At 46.1% G+C, this 19,996-nt stretch overlaps 1 protein-coding gene across 7 annotated transcripts in view; it reads left to right on the forward strand.

Moving 5' to 3' along the window:
• The window catches only part of ST18 (ST18 C2H2C-type zinc finger transcription factor), a 122,822-nt gene extending 103,918 nt beyond the window's left edge, over window positions 1–18,904 (forward strand). For 5 of the 7 annotated variants that reach the window (XM_028163154.2, XM_028163153.2, XM_028163157.2 and 2 more), the window contains 7 exons: window positions 2,337–2,399; window positions 2,501–2,581; window positions 3,492–3,713; window positions 9,307–9,395; window positions 11,412–11,515; window positions 13,966–14,109; window positions 16,489–18,904. In XM_028163154.2, the coding sequence (XP_028018955.2) occupies window positions 2,337–2,399; window positions 2,501–2,581; window positions 3,492–3,713; window positions 9,307–9,395; window positions 11,412–11,515; window positions 13,966–14,109; window positions 16,489–16,629 (844 nt within the window). In that variant the 3' untranslated portion in view covers window positions 16,630–18,904. Of the gene's footprint in view, window positions 1–2,336; window positions 2,400–2,500; window positions 2,582–3,491; window positions 3,718–9,306; window positions 9,396–11,411; window positions 11,516–13,965; window positions 14,110–16,488 lie in introns of those variants that run through there. The other 2 variants (XM_028163156.2, XM_028163158.2) reach the window with 2 other exon arrangements.
• The last annotated feature ends 1,092 nt before the right edge of the window (window positions 18,905–19,996 follow it).

The raw sequence follows: 19,996 nt of genomic DNA on the forward strand, positions 1-19,996 counted from the left end.
AAACAAGGTTTTTTTGGCATAGACTTTTCCAGAATTGCAATATGCTAGTAAACCACTATTTTACTAAAAATATTAATAGCATCTGAGCCTTTCCTACAGTATAGAGTACATATTAAATCTCTAAATGTTTGATTAGAGAATCATTGCAGGGTTCTCTGGTTAGCTCGAAGAGATGTATGCAGATTTCATATTTCCTTCAAGAAAAGCATTCAGTCCCTCTGTTCTGCCTCAAGGTTGTATATGAAAGAATTTCTGTGAAAGTTCAGTGGGTTAGAGTTTAAGAAAAGGAATAGTGTTCACATTCTTCTTTGGATTATTATCTTTCTCAAACTATTGTTTTAGTAGAAATCTGAACCCGGGTGGGCATACAAGTGAAATAATAACAATGACCTTGTCTACAAGAACTTTCAGGAAAGCAAACATTTTATGACAGCCTCTGCGTTTTTTTTTTTTAATAAATTTATTTATTTATTTATTTTATTTATACTTTTGGCTGAGTTGGGTCTTTGTTGCTGCGCATGGGCTTTCTCTAGTTGCGGCGAGCGGGGGCTACTCTTCGTTGCGGTGCGTGGGCTTCTCATTGCGGTGGCCTCTCGTTGCAGAGCACGGGCTCTAGGCACGCGGGCTTCAGTAGTTGTGGCATGCGGGCTCAGTAGTTGTGGCTCGTGGGCTCTAGAGCGCAGACTCAGTAGTTGTGGCTCGCAGGCTCAGTAGTTGTGGCACAGGGGCTCTAGAGCACAGGCTCAGTAGTTGAGGCTTGCAGGCTCAGTAGTTGTGGCTCATGGGCTCAGTAGTGGCTTGCAGGCTCTAGAGCACAGGCTCAGTATTTGTGGCTCACAGGCTCAGTAGTTGTGGCTCATGGGCTCAGTAGTTGTGGCTGGTGGGCTCTAGAGCGCAGGCTCAGTAGTTGTGGCACACAGGCTTAGTTGCCCCGTGGCATGTGGGATCTTCCCAGACCAGGGATTGAACCCGTGTCCCCTGCATTGGCAGGCAGACTCTTAACCACTGTGCCACCAGGGAAGCCCACCTCTGCGTTTTTATTAGTATCTGGCATTTTTTAAGGCCACAAAAGAGTGAGAATCTCTGTGTATTTTTGCATCCAGGTGTATTTTAAACCCTGCTCCTAATTAGCATTCTAAGTAGAATTGGAATCTCCTTCCGCCTTCACTCCCCTGACTCCAAATTTAATGGTTGATTGTCGGTCAGAGTTATTGGTAGAGTTCCCACAAGACCTTTTAAGGTGGACCATGAGGCAGAGAGATCAGGTGCAAATGTCCTAGGTTCTTTGGCAGTTGCATTAATCCACCAGGTCTCTGGCTGTCCCATCCACCACCGTCGTCCATCTGAATGTAAGGGATTATCATGGTGGTGGAGCAAATCAAAGGAAATAAATTACACACAGAAACAATTTGGAAACTCTTTCTTCTTAAGCAAAAGATAAGAACTTTGCATGATGTAGACAGAAGCCCAGCAGTAAGTTGTGGGTCGAATTTCAGATTCCTTCCAAAATAAGGTTTAACAACAGGGACCTATTGTGTAGCACAGGGAACTATACTCAATACTTGTAATAACCCATAAGGGAAAAGAATCTGAAAAATTTTATGTATATATATATATAAAACGGAATCACTCTGCTATACACCTGAAACTAACACAACATTGGAAATCAACTACACTTCAATTAAAAAAATAAGGCTTAAAAAGAAGGAAAAAAAGAATGCAGGATACCAATGAATACAGTGTCTTCCAAACATTGGACAGTAGTTAACACATCTTAACATTTCCTTTAAAAATGGATTCTTAGGGCTTTGCTGATGGTGCAGTGATTAAGAATCCACCTGCCAGTGCAGGGGACACGGGTTCGAGTCCTGGTCCGGGAAGATCCCACATGCCGCGGAGCAACTAAGCCCGTGCACCACAACTACTGAGCCTGTGCTCTAGAGCCCGCAAGGCACAACTACTGAGCCCACGAGCCACAACTACTGAGCCCACGCGCCACAGCTACTGAAGCCTGTGTGCCTAGAGCCCGTGCTCTGCAACAAGAGAAGCCACCGCAATGAGAAGCCCGTGCACCACAACGAAGAGTAGACCCCGCTCACCGCAACTAGAGAAAGCCCGTGCGCGCAATGAAGACCCAACACAGCCAAAAATAGATAAATTAAAAATAAATAAATTTATTTTTTTAAAAAAAGGATTCTTAGCCAAAAACCAGTTCTGTACAAGCAAAAAGAGTCCCACAAATCAGCTCATCCTGTTTGACTGCTTGGCTCTGTGTGATGTGTCGTGACCCCCTAGCCACTCCCACGTGGCCCCAGCTCCGCTCTCGTGTCTTCCAGGTGTCCCACTCCAGGCTGTGACGGTTCGGGGCACGTGACGGGAAACTATGCCTCCCACCGAAGGTAAGACTGACCCCACGGCCGAGATGGAAATCAGAGCGGTGGCAGCTGTGCCCATGAGATCACATGCTTCTGTTTTGTTCTTTGTTGGGTCCATATTTCAGCCTATCCGGCTGCCCTCGTGCCAGGAAAGGTGGTGTCAAGGTGACCCCTACGAAGGAAGAAAAAGAAGACCCTGAACTCAAGTAAGTGTGACGGCTGAGGCGGCGGCATCAGGGCAGAGGCCACTTGTGGGACAAACGGGGGGACTCCGGTTGGGAGGCAACGGCGTGTCTTGTTCATCACGAGGCCCTGGGAGCAGCACAGGGAGCTCGGAGGCTGCAGAACACCTCCCCCTCCCCAGAGGTGCTCACATGGTTCTCTGATGGTGCAGAGGAAAGAAGGGCTTCATCCTTTCCCAGCGGCTTTAAAGGAAGGCAGACTCGAGGACATGCCCTAGTGTGACACCCATGGCTGCGGGCTCCCCTGAAACTTAAGCCGCAATTTTATCTAAAGTGAATTCCCTCCTCTGAGAAATATGCTTCAGGTCTTGGGTGACAGATGCAGATACAGGTGCAGAAATGTACAGAGCCTTGCTCGACAACGTGCAATATTTAGACATTTGGAAATCAGAACTCCCGTTCTCTGAGCCTTGGACTCTGTGATGAGGGGTAGCCGGTTGACATGTTAGACCCTTGGTCTTTGTTTGGAGGCAACGTAACCCGTAACAAAGGGCTTCCCTAGTTGTTTCTGGAGCTGAGAAGTGTGGCCACAAGCTTGACTCCACTCCTTCTAAACTGGTGGCAAGTCCCCTGAGCTCTAGAAGTCATTCTCCGCCCCTCTAAAATGGAGTAACAGCGTCTCTGCCCACTGGGTGAGCAGTGAGGGTCTCATGAGATAATGCATGACAGTTGCTTAGCTGGGAGCCTGAGGCCCATCATTACCGCCAGCACTGCTGTCTCCCTGGCTGGAAGGCATCTGGTAGACGCTGTCGTTTCCCCACTTGCCCCCTGTGTGGTCTGCTCTCACCACCACCTTCTCGTTCGCTCGCCTCAGTGCTTCACCTGGCTTATCTCGTCTCTCCCAGCTGCTAACGACCGTGCTGTGTCTTTCCAGATGCCCTGTGATCGGGTGTGACGGCCAAGGTCACATATCAGGTAAATACACATCCCACCGCACGGCTTCCGGCTGTCCCCTGGCCGCCAAGAGACAGAAGGAGAACCCTCTCAATGGGGCCCCCCTCTCCTGGAAGCTGAACAAACAGGAACTTCCGCACTGCCCGCTGCCCGGCTGCAATGGGCTGGGCCACGTGAACAACGTGTTTGTCACCCACAGGAGGTAAGCTTTGCTTCTTAATGTGTGGTTGCCGTGACTGTTTGTCACCTGGATTGTCCGGGGGAGGGGAGAGACCCCCTCAAGGTCATTAATCACAGCACCTTCGATGTCCAAGTAATGAGTCTTGCCAGATAGATATTTGACCAGTTTGAAGGATGGAAAATGTTATTTTCTCTGTTTCTGAAATTCACTGCACGATTTTCAACTGCTTTTGAAACTGTGCTTGTGTTTTTTTTATTCTAAAATATTGCTTGTGCTGCTTTTTTAAATGGTTCTGTCAGTGGTTCACTTCAGTTCTAAGTGGTGATAGCTACTCACTGTTGTGTGATCGTAAACGTTCACTTTACGTGTTTATGTCACGCCCTTCCGCTCGTGAACTGGTTCCGTTTCAGACCAAATGGAAGTTATTTTGCAGCTGGGAAGCTGTGAGTCATCCCCAGCGGCCAGAAAGAAAAGGACACAGCGGTTACTAAGTACACAGAGGACAAGAGAGATTTAGAAAACCCTTTCTAGCTTCACAAGGACTCAGTTCCTTCATCATTGAGTGGCATGTATTTCAACCAGGCTCTTTGTCAGGAGCACTGATCTTAGACCAGGCTTTTGTCCACATTCTACATCAAGGAGAGGAGCTAGCAGAACTCCCTGGCGGTCCAGTGGTTAGGACTCCACGCTTTCACTGCCAAGGGTGCAGATTCGATCCCTGGTCAGGGAACTAAGATCCCACAAGCCAAGCGGCATGGCCAAAAAAAAAAAATAAGGAGCGGAGCTAGAAGGTTCACTGCACACATCTCTGGTTGTGGGGCTGTGGTGCACGATGCAGATTCAAGATCTAACAAAGCTTTGTGAGTCCTGACGCTCTGCTTATGGGCAGGATGCCAACAGAGCAAAGCTGGTTCCGTTTTTGAGGTGCACATCGACGGTGTCAGGAAATGAAGTTTTCCAAGAGCCACACCTGCTTACGGAGAAAACCCGATCTCTTTAGGTGGTTTATTTTTTGATGGTTCTCGGATGCCTGATCACGTTCACAGTAGTGCACGTTGTTTTCTTCTGGGTCCGTACCATTGTTTCCTGTTGAGGAAGGACAGTCACAAATCAAGTGAGCCTCGTAGCCGCACAGCAGCGGTGCTTTCTCACCACGGACCCTGTAACATCCTTGTTGACATCGGTAATGAAATACTAATGCTGGGCTGTGGCGAGTGCATCCCTCAGTTAGAACAACAGATTTCTCTTGAAAAATCCGGGAGTGGTTTTACATGATGACGCCAGGCCTGGTGAGGATGTGGGGCCGCAGGGACCCTCAGAGCTTAAGTGGAAGAGGAATTGGTAGGACCATGTCAGGAAGCTGATGCCTCAGATGTAAGCGAGCAGGTGGGGGTGCCCTGCTGTCCAGCTGCCGGGCAGCCAGGCTCAGTCCCAGAGGCTCTCCTGCACCTGGAGATGGAGACGGACGTGTGCCAGGAGGTCGGCTTCCCAGCTCCAGGCTGGGGACCGCCTGCCTGCTGCCTCGGCCCCTGCAGCGCAGGGCACAGGAGTGGTTCCACCTGCAGGGCCTCGGATCCGTGTGGATGTAAAGGCACCACGGGCGGATTTGGAGCAGGTGCTGAGTGGGACAGAGTGCTGAGGGATACGTGTGGTGTGATTCTGTCCCACAAAGTGAAAAACCATGTAGCAAAATCACGTTTTAAAAAACTAGGTAATTTTTCATCTGCAATTGGAGTTAATGGCTGTCTCTGGGGGACAGGAGACAGCTATTGCTATGGGGCAGGTGAAGCTTCAAAGTGCGTTCTGTGTTTGAAGGTAAATTCAAGGTGTGCCCCTCAAGGGTATTCTTTCAACTGCAAATACACGTTGTATGTATCTGTGTACATGCTATTTATTTCATAATAAGAAAAGGATATTATGAGTTCAAAAATATAGGCTGCAGTATTAATGCAGAGATATTATTTTCTAGGAGAAGAAAAACAGTTAAGAATTTAGACAAATGAATAATTCAGATTTCACTGTTTTTCACTCTTGCTACTCAAAGGATTTAAGAGACCAAATTTAACCTGGGGTATTCTCTTTGGGGTGGAATGCTTTTCTTTACTATGTATAGGATTTAAACAAATAAGATAATAAAATGCCCGGCTTATTGCCTGGTACATAGTAGATGTTCAGCACAGACTATTTCCTTTCCCTTTTGTACAATTATATTAATATATGTGTAGCTATGCAATAATTCATTAAAGTAGGAATGACATGCTGGAATCACACGTACTGACCTACAGCACACCTTTATCTGTCCTGTTCTCGACCCTGACGTCCTGAGTTGTTCTGTTCTCTTTCCCGTCACTGCCAAAGGCCAACTGCTATTCCAGGCTGTTCTGTGCCAGCAGACAGCCTGTTCTAAGTTCCTCACGTGGCTTATCCCTTTCAACCCTTACAAACCCTGTAAGCTACAGGGACTGCGGTGACCCTCAGTTGACAGAAGAATCAGAGCACAGGGAAGTTCAGGGCTTGCCCCGCTCCTGCACAGCTCACAACATCGGGACCCCAGAGCCCCTCTCCCGAGCCGGGTACCAGCCCATCCCCGGTGTTTCCTGGATCCTCCCGACCACCAGGCACCCAGGCAGACTTTCCTCAGCCATCCTCTAAAGCAAGTTCTGTAACTTTTCCCATTTAAGATTCAGCAAAATGGGAATAATTACAAAACTTACCTTAGAGGATGGCTGAGAACAATTACCTGTGCATTACATCAGCATTTTGTTTACATACTAATTACTTTAAAACCTTTCTTGAAGACTTCATGTTACAGACTTCCACTTTGAAAGAATAGCAACTGAGAAGACAAATGATATTATATTAAATACACATCATTATGGATGTTTGCAGCTTTAAAACCAGAAGTCCTGTGACTAATAGAACTCATTTAGTGCCACACCATAACTGTAATTTTATTGAGGTTTACTAATATATTATAAATAGTGATGTCTACCACACAGATTTGTCACCTGCCGTTTTACTCTAACAGGGCCGATGAAGATATAGTTTTAAATTGCCTTCCCCTGGGGCTTCCCTGGTGGCGCAGTGGTTAAGATTCCACCTGCCAATGCAGGGGACACGGGTTCGAGCCCTGGTCCGGGAAGATCGCACATGCCACGGAGCAACTAGGCCCGTGAGCCACAACTACTGAACCTGCGCTCTAGAGCCCGCGAGCCACAGCTACTGAAGCCCACGTGCCTAGAGCCCGTGCTCCGCAACAAGAGAAGCCACCGTAATGAGAAGCCTGTGCATTGCAATGAAGAGTAGCCCCCGCTCGCCGCAACTAGAGAAAGCCCGCGCACAGCAACGAAGACCCAACGCAGCCCAAACTATATATATATATGAATAAATTTTTAAAAAATAAATTTTAAAAAACAATTTTTTTAAATCTTTTTTTTTTTTTTTAATTGCCTTTCCCTGCCTTCATAGAATTGTGAATTTGGTCCAAGCCGTATAAAGCATGTTTCTCCTGCCTTACAATACAGAGCCCGAACCCCAAAGGTGACGCCCAGCCAACCTCCCCATTTTCCTGAGCAGCGAGACTGAGCCTTGTGGAGGACGTGACATCCTCAAAAGGAAAAGGGACGTTAAAAATATTTTCTTGCCCCAGTTTTCTTAAATTTAGGATTTGTTTTATATCCTGTAAGATATAACCACATTGGGAGGTACAAAACATCCAGTGGCATTTTTTAGACCAAAGCCTCCCTCCTGTCACTTAACTGTACTCAGTTCTAATGCGCATGGTTGTGGAGTTTCACCAGCATTCCACACGGCTGTCCGCCCCGGACGCTCACCCTGTGTTGTCTGAACAGTGCAGACCCTTGACGGGAGAGACAGACGTTCTTGGGAGGTATTAACATCCATCATGTTACAAACCTCCCGCAGGTGACTTTTAAAATCCAGTTTACCAGCCAAACATTACTCCTGTTCGTGACCACTTGTCGGAACACAATATGTGACAGAAAACAAGACAGACTTGTACAAACTTTCCAGGAAAAAGAAAGGAAGATAATGTAGCTTATAAAGGCCACTCTTTTTTTTTTATTTTTGGCTGTGTCGGGTCTTCGTTTCTGTGCGAGGGCTTTCTCTAGTTGCGGCAAGTGGGGGCCACTCTTCATCACAGTGCGCGGGCCTCTCACTATCGCGGCCTCTCTTGTTGCGGAGCACAGGCTCCAGATGCGCAGGCTCAGTAGTTGTGGCTCACGGGCCCAGTTGCTCCGCGGCATGTGGGATCCTCCCAGACCAGGGCTCGAACCCATGTCCCCTGCATTGGCAGGCGGATTCTCAACCACTGCGTCACCAGGGAAGACCAAGGCCACTCTTTTTAGTGAGCAGCTTCCAAAATAGAAAAATCAGGTTCAAAGTTCAGTGTGTGCTTTTCCATTATTTTCTTTTCCTGTGTAAAGTATTTCATAATTTATCAAATCTTGGCAAACCACAGAACCTTCCTTTTATATGTAATATTACATGTCTATTATTGTTTTATTTCATATAATCTTAATATAGAACAATTTTAAATTCTTAAAAAAAATACATTCATTCTGCAAACATTTATTAAGGGCTTTGTTTCAGAAATATTCTCCTTTCACTCTGCAAAGTGTTCCAATCTTTGGATGGAAAATGATTGTTTCATGCATGAATTGTAACCAAATTTCTCTGGGAAAAAATATTTTCAATGGCTGATTATAATTTTTAATTTTATTTAAAAATGGTATCTCCAAATATATAACCAAATGACAAAAGAATTAATGGCTACATAGAGCAGCAAAATCATCTCATCGTGTACTACAGGAAACAAGTATCGTTCAATGTTGTCATTATCATTTTGGTGTAATTTAAACAAAACAGACGACATTATAGGAAGGAAGCAGGGCTGAAGGGTGTGGCTTTTCAGGAAAAGCGAATAAAGAGCCTGCAGGGCAGCGCACTGCCTGGGCAGTGAAGGTGCTTAAATACACCTACAGCCCTGCCTTTTCTCTTCCTTTCAGGTAGAGATTTTTTAATGAAAAATGATGTTTTAAAAGTTAAAGAATAAATCTGAAACTTTCCCCTACCCAAACTGAATTTGCCATGAAGCGGGGGCGGGGAGGGGGAGGGGGAGGGATGTTATTTTGGGCTTGTATCAATTTGAGTCATTCTGTAAAGATCAGATGACAGTGCGTATAAAGACAGGAAGAAGTAGATTTATTATTCATGGCATTTTTGACTAATCTGGAACAAATCTTATGCAAAATATATGCATACAGTTTTACATTTACAGTGAATAAAGTAACCACTACTAAAAAAAGGCCCTTACATGAATGCAAAACAGTAACATTTTAACAGAATTAATTAAATGATAATTATCAACAGTAGCTATTTGTATTTTAAGAAAAAAGCACAAAACACTTTACATTATTTGAGGGCCTTTTGCTTTTGTTTTAATAGATATTGTTACTTTCTGCACAGAGACTGCAGATTGTAATGTAATGAGTGGGCAGGCAAAGACTTAAAGAGTAAGTAGTGAGTACAAAAGTTTAATTTTTGTAAGAAATAATACGTGTTTTACACATCGGTATAATTTCTCTTTTCACAGCTTATCTGGATGTCCTCTCAACGCACAAGCCATCAAGAAGGGCAAGGTCTCTGAAGAACTAATGACCATCAAGGTCAAAGCATCTGGAGGTAAGAGGGCAGGGCGGGACAGCCACCCCCGAGGTCTGGAGCCTGGTCTCCGGCGGGTCCTGTGTCCAAACCATCCTCCGTGCGGGAAGTGCAATTTGAATAGGCAAGAAGGAAGCTTTCCTCAAATTTGAACTAAACTATAACTTTCTCTAAAGAACAATCTCTTGGGGTTTTTTCCTTACCTTTCAATAAGGATCTCCAGCAGAGAAAGTCAAGCAATGAGACTTTCGATGAATTAGGGTGCACTGGCTGAACTTTTGTGCTTCAGTCCTGAAAATGATAGTTTTTTGTATGAGCCTGCATGTGTGTGTGTGTGTGTTTGTGTGTGTGTGTGTGTGTGTGTGTGTTCCTGGTATAAGCCCTCTATCAAATTTCAAGTTTTGGGCACCTATGTTTGAATCCTTAAATTCTGCTCTACCCTCAGAATGGTATTTTTACGGAGAATCCACATGGTTTAATTTAGCATCTCTATTTCTCTACATGCCTTCCTAGTGTCAACCCCCGACCACAGTTAAGATACACAGTGTCTGAGCTGAGGTCTATATTGGCTCTTCCTGTGTCCCTCTGATTCTTGAGTACTCTTCTTGAGTTCTCACCAGCATTATCTCAGGCGTGTGTTGTTTCCTTCGAAGATCATCCTGATGCATCTGGGAAACAAAGGCAGAACAATTACTTTGCTTTGGGGATTTTATCTGATGACGTCTTTAGCACATGGGTAGAACCAAGCCGGAGACTGTGACCTGTTGCTACTTTATTTCTCTGAAAGCATCACTCCATCTTTTAAATCCATGCGTGACTCTTAAAAAGAGTGGCTTGTTTCCAGGTTGTGCTTCCGTGAAGAATAGACCACATGCACCTTACACATCCTGCTGTTGTAGTTTGTCTCAGTTGTGTGCCTAGGAACGGAGTTGCTGGGCCATGGAGCATGTGAGGTCCACCTTCAGTAGGTGATGAACCGTGTTCCAGAGCAGCGACCCAGGAAAGCACCAGAGCCTAGAGCTGTTTCACACAGATTGTCCGTTCTCCCCATCCTGCTCCCATGCGTTAGTCTCATTAAATCTAAATGCTGGCATTCACATTTCTCCCATTGAATTGTCATCTCGTGGTTTAGAGTCATCATTCTGGACTGTTGAAATGGCCTTAAATCCTGCTTCTGGCGTCCTGAATATGAGCTACTATTCCCAGCTTTTTAAAATCTTTAGAATGTATTCATATCCCTTCTATAAAAGAATGATGGGAAAATAACTCCCATGCATTGAGAACCTGTTGTATGTTCAACACTTTATGTTTTATTGCGTTAATTCTCACCACGTTTTACTGAAGCCCAAGGACGTGAAGTAAGTGACCCAAGTTCAGGAACAAGAGCCAGGCAGCATTCAGACTCCAAAGCCACACTCTCCCCAGACGGCATTTGCTCCTGACCCTATTCCAAGGAGAAGCCAAGCTGTGTGTCCCTGGGCTCGAGCCCACCTGCCGGGACCCCCTCCCCCTCTAATAATGGCTCATAAGATCCCATGCGTTTGGTCGTTAATCAGCACAATCCAAGTCTTCCTGTCCTGGCAGCATCGTACAAGAGAGAATGCCCGGGCTTTGGATCTCAGGCAGGCTCTGCCCCTTCCTTTGGCCCCGGGGCAGGTGATCCGGCCCCGTCGGGGGTCACGGTGGCCTCCTTTAGCCTCTGTGGAGCTCTGGCCTTTGTGGGGGGAAGGAAGGGTGATGACACCTGCCCCACAGGGTCCAGCCAAGTTCAAAGGAGAAGTTACTTGTGAACCTGTCCAGCAGCAGACCCGGAACACAGCAGACCTACATTAAACGCTGGGGCATTTCTTACTAAGGAAGTAAATCCTGCAACTCTTTGAACCCACTCTTTTAGAATCTTGGATATGGGTAAAAATTCAACGTTTCAAATTAAAGTCTCATTTTCACTTAGCAAACCACAAATTCAATGTAAAAGGGCTCAGATTTGTCTCAGTCTCTTATTTTCTGTTTGAACTAAAAGAGTCTGACTTTTTACAGGTATAGAGAGTGATGAAGAAATCAGGCATTTGGATGAAGAAATAAAGGAACTCAATGAGTCCAACCTTAAAATTGAAGCAGATATGATGAAACTCCAGACGCAGGTAAAAAAAAAGAAAAAAAAAAAAAAGGAAGAAGGAAGGGAGGAAGGAAGGAAGGAGTGGGGGAAGGGATGGAGGAAAGGAGAAGGAAGGAGAGCAATGAGTTATCTTTAGGCAATCATAATCCTAAATGGAGGGAACACATTGAACTATTAAACCCTATGATAAGAAACAAACTTATCGGACTTCCCTGGTGGCGCAGTGGTTAAGAATCCGCCTGCCAATGCAGGGGACACGGGTTCGAGCCCTGGTCTGGGAAGATCCCACATGCCGTGGAGCAACTAAGCCTGTGCACCACAACTACTGAGCCCACGTGCCACAACTACTGAAACCCGCGTGCCCAGAGCCCATGCTCTGTAACAAGAGAAGCCACCACAATGAGAAGCCCACGCACCACAACGAAGAGTAGCCCCTGCTCGCTGCAACTAGAGAAAGCCCGCACGCAGCAACGAAGACCCAACACAGCCAAAAATAAATAAATTAAATAAAATAAATTTTAAGAAAAACAAAAAACATACGGATCTTTTGCAATGAACACACAGAGTGTGTCTCCTGTACACAATCCTTGTGAAGGCTTGAATACGTGGATCACCCTGGGCGATCACTGGTTTGGAAGCTGTAGGCCAAACTGCTCACATTTTTGCCTTTGGTGCACCAAAGGCTTTATCAGCAAGTAAGACGATCATCCTATAATTGCAGAGCCTCTAGAGTATGTGGTGCTTTAGAAAAACCATCATGAGAAGATATGGGAGGCCTTAGTTTTATTGGAAATTCAAGTAAAACAGTGCAACTTTTTAAATTTAATTTTTCTAGAACACCTCTGAATGAGTCAGTCTTTGATAGAAATGGATCTTTTCCCAGATTTTCCTGACATTCTTTATTGAAAATTCAAGCAATTTCTCAATTCTGCATTCTCCTGGGTCATGTCTGCCCCAGCCCCTGGTTAAATTTACCCACAAGGAAATTAAAAGTTCAGTCCAGGATTTGTTTTTTGTCTTTTTTTGTTTGTTTGTTTGTTTTCTGGCCGCGCCCCAAGGCTTGTGGGATCTTAGCTCCCCGACCAGAGATCGAACCCAGGCCCCAGCAATGAGAGCGCCGAGTCCTAACCACTGGACCACCAGGGAACTCCCCAGTCCAGGATTTTTAAAAACACTCATAATAACTCTATTGCAATAAATCAGAAGGAAAAGAATGAGACAAAGTTAAGTTGAAGTGTCTTTCTCCGTTTTCTCCTTTCCTGAGACGAGGGGTTTGGGCCACCGAAGTTACTGACACTCAGAAGTCTTCGCTCACAGGGGCCTAAGACAGAAGCTTTTAGTTCCCCTGAAAAGCAGGTTTCTGCGTGACCAGTGTCATAATCTTCCATTAATAGCAATCCAAGCTACAAAGAGAGCGTCATGCGTGGTTTTCCCAATCATGAGAACGTGTCTTGAGAACCATTAGTGAAGAAAGCAAAGGCCTTTGCCCTCATGGAGCTTACAGTCTAGAAGGGGAGGTAAACAGTAACAAAAAACCATAAGCGATAAATTGCATCGCACGAGGGGAGGGCATGGGGAGAAGCAGCCAGGGTTCGAGGCAGAGAGGAGAGCTGGGCTTAGCCACAGGAAGAAGGAAACATTTGGCAAGACTTGAGGAGCTGAGGGCATTAGCCAAACAGGAAGGGGGAGGAGTGTTTCCAACAGTAGAAACAGCCAATGCAAAACCCCTAACCCTTGAGAAGGGCCAGCGTCTTGAGAAATAGGAGAGTGAGTGTGGCTACAAGTCAGTGACCTGGGAGTTATAGGAGGTGAGTCCCCGGGGGACACACAGGGCTTCCTTTTGAAGACGTCGGTTTTTATTCTGAATGAACGCAGAACCATTATGGGGTTTAGAGCCGAGGGTTAACACGATCGTATTTGACCTACGATCTGCCTGACATTTGCAGAGACCCGCGTGGGTAGGTGGAGTGAAGACGGGTCAGCAAGAGATTGGGTGGTGCCCAGCCGGGTGCGGGGCCGCCCCTGAGAGGGGGTCCCAGTCCCCGCGGTGGCTGGACCTGGGGAGCAGCGGTGCAGGTGGGCGCCGTCTCCATCCTGGGCCTCGGCAGGGGGAGCCCAGTGGACGTGAAGGGCGAGAGGAAGCGCCGTCAGGGACGCCGCCCAGGCCTGCACAGCGAGCAAGCGGCCGTCAGCTGGGAAGGAGGGGGCTGCGCGGGCGGCAGGTTTGGGGAAATAGCGCAGGTTTGCCCTTGAAGTCCACCTTACAGCCACGTGGAGGTGTGGATCTGCAGCCGTGGGAGAATCTGGGCTGAAGAGACGCGCTTGGGACCATGGTTCCAGCCCTCAGAGCGATGGGGGGCGGCAGGGCTGCTGCTTTGTGAGGACAGGTGGCCATGCCTGGTCAGCACCGGACTCCGCTGAAGCCCGGCCCTTCCAAACTCTGCTGCCCACGTTCCCACGTTCTTTCCATTTCAGATCACGTCTATGGAGAGCAACTTAAAGACGATAGAGGAGGAAAACAAGCTGATAGAACAGAGCAACGAGAGCCTGCTGAAGGACCTGGCGGGCCTGAGCCAAGCCCTCATTTCCAGCCTCGCAGACATCCAGCTCCCACAGGTGGTGAGTCTGAGGCCGCGCGGCTCCGTCCCAGGGCTCCCCTTGCTGGCGAGCCGTCACCCAGGGCTCCGAGGGGACAAGCCGCCCACACTTCATCCCTGGGAACGTGACGGATATTTACATTTACCCTATGTCATGACCAAGGGCTTCTGATACCGCAGGAGTCATTCAAAGATGAGGAGGGTTTATTTGAAACTAGGTTTATAATGTAAATGAAAATTGGAGGCCAAAGTTCCCACTCTCAAAATTTGTTTCCAGATGGAAAGCTTGCTAACGTGGCTTACACAATCTGAGACCCATGCTTTCTTTTTTTTTTTTTTAACATCTTTATTGGAGTATAATGGCTTTACAATGGTGTGTTAGTTTCTGCTGCATAACAAAGTGAATCAGTTATACGTATACATATATCCCCATATCTCTTCCCTCTTGCGTCTCCCTCCCACCCTCCCTATCCCACCCCTCTAGGTGGTCACAAAGCACTGAGCTGATCTCCCTGTGCTATGCGGCTGCTTCCCATTAGCTATCTATTTTACATTTGGTAGTGTAGATATGTCCGTGCCACTCTCTCACTTCGTCCTAGCTTACCCTTCCCCCTCCCGTGTCCTCAAGTCCATTCTCTACGTCTGCGTCTTTACCTAAGTGTGAAGAACATACTTAAGTTCTCCTCATATAGAATAAAAAGCACAAGAGTGAGCAAGGCATCCTATTTCCAAAACCTAAACATATGCTTGAGGCATTGCAACCATTTAAAATTCATAGAAAATTGGTTTCCTTTACATTTTCATAAATATAATAAACATTTGGAAGAGGGCTGCATTGTTGAATGCTTTTCATTTCCTCAGTACAGGCATGTTTAGAACAAGTTTTCTAAAGCTGCAAATTTTATATACAGAAGGGTTTGAAAAAGCAGCAATTTAATAAAGAAATAGGATTGGTTTTCCTGAAAGCAAGAAATCTCTCAATTTGTCCAACTTCCCAGCATGGAGCCCTCATCTTCACCAATTCCAGATATGTCACCTGACAATAAGAAAAAAAACAATATTTTTTTTAAAAAATCAATAATGTAATAAAAAAGAACCCAAAGGAAAATAAATGATTACTTTATGGCCAGTATTAAGGTAATTATTGAATATTATTGTTATATTATTTCCTTTTTTGTTATTTTATTTCTTAACATTTCTTAACTCATACTTCAAATTTGTATTCTGTAATATTTCTTTCTTCAGTGGTGCTATAAAAATCACTGTTACCGTGCAAGATTAGTTGCACTTTGTATAGTTACATACAAGGCACTCTCGCGGTGATTTGGGGGCAGGTCCCACTAAACGTTCACAATTTATCTCGAGCACTGGTCTCCCATCTTATGGCGGAGGGAATGGAGGCTCTGAGCCTTACGTAATTTGATGGAGGTTCCAAAGCCAGCACAAGAGAGGTGGCCTTTATCACTCTGCCATCCGGGTCCTCGTCCAGCTAGAAACTCGGGACACGGCAAAGGCAGAAATGACAAGGGAACGGAAAGCAGTGTCAGGCAGCTGGTGGAGTCAGCGCTTGGCTGGGCAGAATGAGATCAGCTTCACGCTGAGAAAGCCGAGCTCTTCAGCAGCAGCAATCACAGTAACGCCCTTTATTCCTTTGCACTGAGACCTTTCACAAGTCCCTTCTTCCAGGCCTCTTGTGCAGTAAGTAAGGCACGTTTCCGAAAAGCTGGGAAATGCGGGCCCAAGAAGTGGCGGAGCGGCAGTCCCCCGGCCGCTCGTTCCTTCCACTCGGGCAGTTGCCACGTCGCGAGGGCTGCTCGGTTTGAGCCACCACGTTAGGGACAGGAGGGGCCACACGCAAGCAAAGAGGACGAGGTGAACAGACCGGACCCTGTGAATCCCGTGTTCCACCTGGAAAGACAGAGAGAGGGGAAGAGCCCAGCCCTGACCTCGAGGGGGAAATGGACAGAGGAGTCTGAGGACGAAAGAGGACAGTTCCCGCCAGACAGCTGGGGGCACCTCGTCCCGCCTCACAGCCCTGAAACCCCGGCCCAGGGCTGTCCGGGGAAGCTTCTGGGCGAGCAAAGCCCTGCTCCGGCCTCGCCCACACCCCGCTTCTGCAGACGAGGTCTCCGTGCCGAGCACGTGCCTGTGAGGGAGGCCGAGAGCCCCTCTCGGGAGAAGCGTGCAGCTGGGAAGGGCCCAGCCTGGCGGCGAGCCCTCCACCTGGTGTGGGTGCAAGCTGACCCCAAACGGCGGGCGTCGCGCTCACCCCGTCCCCTGAGTGAAGAGCCAGCAGCCGCCTGCCTCCCTGCGCCCCTCCCGGTGCCCCCCGTGGACTTGCTCCCCTTTTCCCGGCAGCCTGGGTCACGTGCCTGATGCCATGTGTTCTGTCCTCCTTCAGGGGCCCATCAGTGAGCAGAATTTCGAAGCGTACGTCAACACGCTCACGGACATGTACAGCAACCTGGAGCGGGGCTATTCCCCCGAATGCAAGGCTCTGCTGGAGAGCATCAAGCAGGCGGTGAAGGGCATTCACGTGTAGGAGCCCAGCGCCACGGGCCGCGGGACTCGCCGCCAGCAGCCGCGTGTAGGGATCTGGAGGGCCCCCCCGGCCGCTAAGGCAGGCAGGTGCCCTACTGCATCTACAATTGCAACATTGCACTAATTTTTTTCCCCCCAGCTAACGTGAAAAGGAAAGAAAAACTATGATAGACTCTTTGGATGAAAAGCAATGCAGTCAAATATTAGATCTTATTTATTTTCATATGCTTTTCTTTTATTTCTTCATTGCACTCTTTTGGGGTTTTTTTTTGTACAGTATATGTAAAATAAACGTGACATTTTTATATTTTATTTATTTCTAATCAAAGAGTTTTTTTATCTTTTAATTGCATTTTGAAGTCTGCCATATTTTTACAAGTGTGTTTATTTATTTTCCAATAGAATTTAAATAGAAATGCTATTCTCAAATCACATATCTTGCTGGGTTTAAAGGAGAAGACAAAAAAGAATGAAGGAAATCCTTGTCTAAGGACTGCACTGTGGTCCAGTTTGATTTTTATTGCACACTTCTACCCCAACCCCCCGTACCACCTTCACTGGCTTTGTGTTTATAAACAGGCTTAGGTAAGATGCACAGAAGGGACAGCAAGATAAAAGGCACCCACTCGTGGGATGTGCGCCCTCACAGAAGCACAGTAGACTGGAAAACAGCCTGTTCCGAATTTGTTAGCAATAATTAAATATAGCAATCAGCAAAGTATTCGACTTGGCTGTACGGTTTCAATTCATATGAATTATTTATTTGAAATGAAACAAGCTTTTTTAGTGATGCAGGTCTGTCCATTTGTTTTTCAAGTCACACCAGATAGTTGGCAGCTCTGACCCTGAGATGAGAAATAAGACTTGATGTGACCAGCCAGGCTTTCCTGCCACACGTTGGCACAATATACAAGGGACAATATTGATGTAGATTTGTACTTAGCAAATGTAAACGCATCCAAATGGAAAACTGTGTGGATACCATATCCCCTGAAATAGCATTTATCTTACTGGGTTGACTGGGAAGAAATGGAAAATATAATCACACATGCAAAAATGGTACCCAGATCCGAGTCATTGCTTTAAACACTGGCGACATTGTCTCAGCCTCCTTAGGCAGCCAGCCAGCTTTCAATTTGCCAGAAGTCTTTCTGCAGAACGACAAGTGCTACAAAGCACACACACTCGCAACCCACAGACAGACACACTCACAGACACGAAATTGAGCCCACAATCTCGCATTTCTGGGTGGATCAGAGTTTAGTAGTTGCTATAGTAAAGGCAATGTCTATTTCAGGGATTGTAAAGTAGTTAAGCATTGTTTCAAAAGTTTTTTTATATTTATTTTTTTTAAGAAAAAGGTATAGACAACCAGCTAAACTGCCTTTTTGCTGTGCACACACCCCGGGTGTGCTACGTGCCTCTGTGTAAATGGGCTTGATTTCTGTGCTGTAACGAAGTGTTTATTTTTCTTAGCCTCCTGGGTGTGTAGACCGAATGCGATGGCGCTCGCAGGCTTGATGTTTTCCACTGTTATTACTGTTACTGCACAAACTACAGCACCGTCCACCGTGATTTCACCCCATGACACTGGTCATTGTTCCGTATTAAGTGGGGCTTATCTTTGGTTTGGGGTTCATTTGAACCCTGACTCTTAGTCTAGTGAAAATGAGATGTCTGTGCTTAGGTAGGAACGGTGGGTATTTAAAAATCAACTTTAAAAAAAAAAGAGCTACCATGTGTGCTGTCTATTATAAACGGGACACCAAACAGAATTTTCTATTAAAGTTATGTACTTGCAAACATTTTGCTATACAGTCCTTGATAGATGCACACAGATGAGTTCACTTATTACAAAGACAAAAGTTTAATTTGCTAAATATTTTAACAAGTTTGTTATATATTTTATTTAATTTAAAAGAAACCTCTTACCGACCTATGTATTTATTATTATAATTTACTGTGACTTCAGGTTCATTGATTTGTGTTTGCGTAGTTTGAACAGGACGTTTCTGTGAAGGATGTTTGTATTTATTTGCCTCCTTTGTACTTGATCTGTTTTGTAATGTGCACTGAATTTTTTTTTCCTTTCCACTATGTTAATGATCGATACTGTAAATTGGGTCTTTTGTAAACAACAAAAAGGCAATGATGTACGCATTTTTTTAATTTGAAGTAGTTTGTACACTGTTTCTTCAAACAATTAATATTTCTTACATCAAAGCAACCAACTGTGTTCAGTGCTGTACATTTGGTGTATGGTAGGAAATAAAAATTGATAAGAGTTTTGCTGTGGTCTTTCTTGAGCTACTAAAGACACTTGTGGCCATCCCATGGTAAGCACTGTGCCCTCCCCCCAAGGAGCTCAGCCTGGGGAGTGCACACCTGAGCCTGTGAGTTGCTCTGATGCTCTGGGGTCTATCCACCAGTCTGCTTGGCTTATTTTTTCACCCCAAGTGGACAGGACTTTTGCCAGTTGGTAGCTGCCCCAGCCTGGGGTTCAGTAAATACACATGCAAACCAGCAGATGCCTCTGAGATCAGGAAACCTTTGCTTGCACCAGCAGGAAATTCACCTGCATCTAGTGAGCAGTAAGATAGAGGCCCCACCCTCCTGATGCTGACATCACTTTGGGTGCTGAGTGTATACGTGCATTCCTGTAAGCCAGTTGAACACAGATTCAAGGAAAATAATCAATTGTGTTTTTTTAATATTTATTTATTTATTTGATTGTGCTGGGTCTTAGTTGCGGAAGGCGGGCTCCTTAGTTGTGGCTCGCCAGCTCCTTAGTTGTGGCCTGCGAACTCTTAGTTGCAGCTTGCATGTGGGATCTAGTTCCCTGACCAGGGATGGAACCCGGGCCCCCTGCATCGGGAGTGCGGAGTCTTATCCCCTGCACCACCAGGGAAGCCCCTGAAGATAATCAATTCTTGACGGCGCCTGTTTGGCTTGCATGTTTTTCCCATCTCATGTCAAACAGCTTAATTTAATTTTCCAGTTTCTGCCCAGTTTTACACATCTCTAGGCCTGGTTGCCATTTATACTCAATGTGGTAAAAAAAAAAGAAAGAAAAAAATCCATGTCATCATTGTGATAAAGCAAACTTGACTGAAGGGGAGTCTGGGTCCCCAGAGGAAAGCCAGGGTACTTGGGTAGACCTCTGAGTCACAGGGGTTGGTGCACAGGGGTTAATGCACAGTATATATAGCTTGCTTTTTTTAAAGTATTTGTTTATTTATTTATTTATGGCTGAGTTGGGTCTCCGTTTCTGTGCGAGGGCTTTCTCTAGTTGCGGCAAGCGGGGGCCACTCTTCATCGCGGTGCGCGGGCCTCTCACTGTCGTGGCCTCTCTTGTTGCGGAGCACAGG

Source organism: Balaenoptera acutorostrata, chromosome 17 (genome assembly GCF_949987535.1).
Source record: "Balaenoptera acutorostrata chromosome 17, mBalAcu1.1, whole genome shotgun sequence".
NCBI classification, from domain to species: domain Eukaryota; kingdom Metazoa; phylum Chordata; class Mammalia; order Artiodactyla; family Balaenopteridae; genus Balaenoptera; species Balaenoptera acutorostrata.